General features: G+C 44.0%; 1 protein-coding gene across 1 annotated transcript in view; it reads left to right on the top strand.

Annotated features, from left to right (window-relative positions):
• Positions 1 to 5417, top strand: part of FDXR (ferredoxin reductase) — a 203787-nt gene extending 198370 nt beyond the window's left edge. The window contains exon 12 of the mRNA XM_082271385.1: positions 5221 to 5417. Within this exon, the coding sequence (XP_082127511.1) occupies positions 5221 to 5351 (131 nt within the window). The 3' untranslated portion in view covers positions 5352 to 5417. The remainder of the gene's footprint in view (positions 1 to 5220) is intronic.
• Positions 5418 to 6000: the final 583 nt, after the last annotated feature.

A 6000-nucleotide genomic window follows, 5' to 3' on the forward strand; every position in this document is an offset into this window, starting at 1 on the left:
TATATATATATATATATATATAATATTAGGGCTGGGCGATTTTGCCTAAAAAAAAAAAAAAAAATCTTCGATTTTTTTTTTTTTTTTTTTTTTTTTTAAAGAAAAATTCGAGTTTCGATTCGATTTTCGATTTTTTTTTTTTCCAATGCACTTAAAAAATGACTGCAGACATCAGATATAGTGTCAAAAGTGCAACTTTATTGCTATTTTAACTCCTCAAGAGTTAAAATGCATAGAATCCCAAAACAAAAAGTACACGCTGCCATGTTGTTAATTTTTTGACTGTGTTGTTGTTCTTTTAATAGACTAGACATTAGACAGTAAAAGAAGATGCGGGGGCTGGCTCATATCACGCTGAGCGGGGAGGGAGGAGAGCTCACTGTGTGGAGGGAGCCTGAGGAGAAGGAGAAGCGCTGTGGCTGTATATGTGTGTCTGACGGACCACCGCCGCGCCTGGATGTGACGTCAGCTGCGGGCGGTGCGTCTGTACAGGGGCTGCGCTGTGATAGGTACAGTCAGAGAACTCCCCAGTAACCGGCCACCTTTTTTAGTTTGAAACGATTTTTTTTTTTTTCAAACTAGTTTTTTCTACCATTGTTTTTTTTTTCTGCTTTTTTCCGCCTTTTTCCGCCTGCCCCCACGTAACTACGTACACCTGGGCTCAGCCAGCTACTAGTCCGCCGCACAGGAACCAAACTCTCCCCAGTAACGGACCACCGCCGCCGCGCCTGGATGTGACGTCAGCTGCGGGCGGTGCGTCTGTACAGGGGCTGCGGCGCGCTGTGATAGGTACAGAGAACTCCCCGGCCTGGATGTGACGTCAGCTGCCGGGAGAGGAAGGGGGCGGTGCGTCTGTACAGGCCAGGGGCTGTGATAGGATAGATACTAATTTACCCTGCAATTGATGAAACATTGAGGCTACTGCCAATATTCACCCTAGACTCTGCAGCTGTCAGTCATCCATCATCCCTGCCACTTCGTCTTGCTGTCAGTCCATATATTGACTTCCCATCTTGTACTGAATTCAATGCTAAGCTTTGGCTCCAGCAGCGATGCGGTCAGTATTGATGCACAGAAATTTTAAATGTTTGTAGTCCTAGATATGTCTTTCATTTCAACCACAGACTCTCCTATTCTCTAGGGATTTCTTATACTTTCAGATTACTATACTGGAGCTTTGCCTTTATAAAATATAATCCTTCATATTGCATCCCTTTTTTGAGAAATCTAATATACCAGTGCAAGGCTGATGTTTTTATTAATAATATAGAAGATTGATGGTGCCACAAATCTTAAGGGTTCCCACTTTCAGGCAAAAAGTAGTAAAATTTATTTACACAGAGAACTCCCCGGCCTGGATGTGACGTCAGCTGCCGGGAGAGGAGGGGGGCTGTGCGTCTGTACAGGCCAGGGGCTGTGATAGGATATGTACCTATCCTATCACAGCCCCTGGCCTGTACAGACGCACCGCCCCCTTCCTCTCCCGGCAGCTGACGTGGGAGAGGAAGGGGGCAGTGCGTCTGTACAGGCCAGGGGCTGTGATAGGATAGGTACCTATCCTATCACAGCCCCTGGCCTGTACAGACGCACCGCCCCCTTCCTCTCCGGCAGCTGACGTCACATCCAGGCCGGGGAGTTCTCTGTGTACCTATCATAGCGCGCCGCAGCCCATGTACAGACGCACCGCACGCAGCCGACGTCACATCCAGGCGCGGCGGCGGGGGTCCAATACTGGGGAGAGTTTGGTTCCTGTGCGGCGGACTAGTAGCTGGCTGAGCCCAGGTGTGTGTATACGCGGGGGCAGGCGGAGAAAAACAATTATATAAAAACTCGAGTTTTTAAAAAAAAAAAATTGTTTCAAACTAAAAAATCGATAAATCGATTTATCGCCCAGCCCTAATATAAATATATATATATATATATATATATATATATATATATATATATATATATATATATAAGCACTTTGAAAACATATCAGATCTCAATGAGGAAAAATATCATGCTGGATATCTATACTGATATGGACTGGGTAATGTGTTAGGAAAAAAGGATGCCACGTCGTTTGATGGAAATGAAAATGTTCAACCTAAAGAGGGCTGAAATCAAAGACCCTCCCCTCAAAAAAAAATCAAAGTGCAAAAATGATGCTGCAAGCCAGTCCCTTTTGCTGAAACGTCATTGCAGCAACTCAAAATGGTACCCAGTAGTTTGTATGGCCCCCACATGCTTGCATGCATGCCTGACAACATTGGGGCATGCTCCTAATGAGACGACGAATGGTGTCCTGGGGTATTTCCTTCAGATCTGGGCCAGGGCATCACTGAGCTCCTGAATAGACTGGGGTGCAACCTGGTGACGTCGGATTGACCGAAACATAATGTCCCAGAGGTGTTCTATTGGATTTAGGTCAGGCGAGCATGGAGGCCATTCAATGGTATCAATTCCTTCATCCTCCAGAATCTGGCTGCATACTCTCGCCACATGAGGCCGGGCATTGTCATGCTCCAGGAGGAACCCAGGACCAACTACACCATCGTAGGGTCTGACAATTGATCCGAGTATTTCATCCCGAAACCTAGTGGCAGTCAGGGTACCATTGTCTAGCCTGTAGTGGTCTGTGCGTCTCTCCATGGATATGCCTCCCAAAACCATCACTGATCCACCACCAAAGCAGTCATGCTTTTACAGGCAACATGACATTCTCCATGGCTTCTCCAGACCTTTTCAGGTCTCACGTGTGCCAGTGGCGGACCTGCCAATTCTGGTGTTCGATGGCAAATGCCAATCAAGCTCCACTGTGCTGGGCAATGAGCACAGGGCCCACTAGAGGATGTCAGGGCCTCATGAAGTCTGTTTCTGATTGTTTGTTTGGTCAGACATTCACACCAGTGGCCTGCTGGAGGTCATTTTGTAGGGCTCTGGCAGTGCTCATCCTGTTCCTCCTTGCACAAAGGATACCGGTTCTGATCATAGGTTAAGGACCTCTACAGCCATGTCCAGCTCTCCTAGAGTTACTGCCTATCTCCTGGAACCCCCTCTAGTACTTAACTGACCAGATCAATATCCGAGGAGTTTGAATGGCAGTGTATGCCTGTGTGTGTGTGTGTGTGTGTGTGTATATAATACATTCCTGATCACCCCCAGAGTATTACAGTGTTACTATGGCAACACTGAACTACTCTGATGAAATTATGTAAAAGTTGAATATAAAGTGATTTTAATTTTTTTCTTAACATACTGTCACCAGTGTCCCTGATCATTGCCACATCAGTCATATGATGACACTGTACTGCAGTGGTGAGCGTGCAAATAAAATTGTGAAAATGGAAAAACAAATTTTATTCAGTTTATTTAAAAATAAAAAAGTGACAAAAAAATTCCAACTTCAAAAAACTTGCCATGCCTCTTACTACCATGTTTCCCCGAAAATAAGACCGGGTCTTATATTAATTTTGGCACCAAAAGACACGGTAGGGCTTATTTTCGGGGTATAATGTTCTGTCCCTCTCTGCCCTCCCTGCTGCCTGCCAGAAATCCAGTGTAAACCTAGTTTAGTGTATATAAAATCCTAGGATGCACTTTATTAGTGTTTTATATACTGTCCAGTGAGTGTTTTTGTAATACAATTGTGTGAAATACCTTCATTACCATACATCGCTGCTCTGGGTTAAGCTAATCTCCTGCTCTCTCCTCTCTTTCTCCTCTCATACCGTAGCTGTCAGAGGGGGATCTCAGCCCCTCCCCTCTGCAGTGAACACAGAAGAGCCGGTGTTCTGTGGTAGATTAGATTAGAATAGGTTTAGCTGATCTGCTGCTCTGCTGTCCTCTTTTCCCTGGCCGACAGCTGGGGGTTACGGAAGCGCCGATGTACCGAAGGTATTTCCCACAATTCTAATCGAACACCCGGCGCTTCTGTGTAAACTGCAGAGGGGAGAGGCTGAGATCCCCCTCTGACAGCTACGGTATGAGAGGAAAAAGACAGCAGGGAATCGGCTGAGAGCAGAGCGGCCATGTAATGAAGGTATTTCACAGTATTATATTACAAAAACACACTGGACATTATTTAAAACTCTAAAGTGCATCCTAGGATTTTTCATACACTAAACTAGGGCTTATTTTCGGGGCAGGGCTTATATTGCAGCCCGCCCCGATAATCGAGATAGGGCTTATTTTTGGGGAAACATGGTAAATGCCTCGCACTGTATACTTTCCAAAAAGGGGTAATTTGGGGGGAATTTGTACTGTCCCAGCATTTTAAGGCCTCAAAAAATGAGATCAGTACCTCCAAAACTAATCAATTTTAAAATGTATAGCTATAAGCGCCGGTTCACATATATGCAATGAGACATTGCATGTGATTCTGAGCGCACTGCTCTGCAAATCACATGCGGTGTCTGTGCAATGAAAATTCAGCCATACACATTGAATTTGCATTGGATTCTAACACAACCCGCGCAGGACCCTTTTTTGGGTCCGCACCAGAATCGGATTGCATGGGTGTTCACACCTTTGCGATCCGATTCATGACAGTTCGCACTGCGATATGCGAGCTGATCTGGGGGTGTTGTTAACTCTGTATTGACACCCCCTGCGATTCGCATATGGAAGTGTGAACTGCCTGCAAGTTGAATGCGATGCGGGAACCCGCAGTGGATTCACAGGGTTCCCGCTTCGCATATGTGTGAACCGGGACTACCTTTCACACAAACCAGTTAATATGTACCTATTGGGATTTTCTTGCCAATGACATATAGCAGAATACATTTTGCCTAAATTTATGATGAAATTTGATTTATTAGATATGTTTTACAACAGAAAGTAGAAAATATTGGGGGTTTTGTTTTCAAAATTTTTGGCATTTTTGTTCATATTGCAAAAAAATTAAAAACACAGTGGTCATCAAATACCACCAAATGAAAGCTCTATTTGTGTGAATAAAAAGGTATAAATTTGCACACCGTTTTGCACTGCACAATTACCAGTTAAAGTAGTGCAATGCTAAAAAGCTAAAAAATGTCCTGGTCAGGAAGGGGGTAAAACCTTCCGGAGCTTAAGTGATTAACTTATTTTTAATAATCAGGATCTTCTTGATAATTTGTTACTATAAAAATACCAATCTACACTTTTCCCTTGATTGTTTTTTTTTTTTTCCCTTTTTTTTTATATTTTCCAAAAGTATAATGAAGAGCTAATTGGGACCTGTCTCTCTCTATGTAGGTATCCAGCCTGTGTCTTTCTCTGACTGGGAGAAGATAGATGCCGTAGAGATGGCCCGCGGCATGGAAGTAGGAAAACCTAGAGAAAAGATCCTGGATCCTGAGGAGATGTTGCACTTAGTTTGTCGGTGACACGTAGGATGAATCGCTGTTGTAGTGCGGAAACAATAACTGCCTTTTTAGATTTGTAAATACGGAACGCAGAGGACCCTATAGAACGTTACCTCAATGTTTTTTTAATATATAGTATATTTCATACCTTGTATACCTTTCATCATTGTATATTATTTGACATTGTATCAATGTTATGCAATTAAAACCTATTTTAATCTTCTAAATAATACAGTTTGCTTTCCATGGACTCTCTACTCGCTGTGTGCCTCTGGAAGCAGGAGTTGTCACCTAGTAGCCATGACTGGCTTTAGTAAAGGGTGTTATGTGTACGAATAGTGCTCGGGTGTACAAGTGGTTTCCTTTGATATTTGAGATGTGTTCCACATTAACCAGCATGCAGAGCCAACTGAAGTTAGGTGGATATCAGTAAGAAGCTACCATGAACAGTGTATACATGGACCACCCTGATGTCTACATACTTATAGAAGAGAAAATAAATCACAATTGTAAAGAATTAACCACTTGCCGACTGACGGCTACAGCCTGGCCGGCTAGTTCTGAAAGGCCATCATATGACGGCTTCCCATGCTTGCGGTCCTCGTGCACCCCCTGGGGCGCAAATCAGGAAGTGTCAGTGATCGCTGGGTCCATGGTATCCAGAGCATCA

This window comes from Pelophylax lessonae, assembly GCF_965119305.1.
Source record: "Pelophylax lessonae genome assembly, chromosome: 11".
Taxonomy (NCBI): Eukaryota; Metazoa; Chordata; class Amphibia; order Anura; family Ranidae; genus Pelophylax; species Pelophylax lessonae.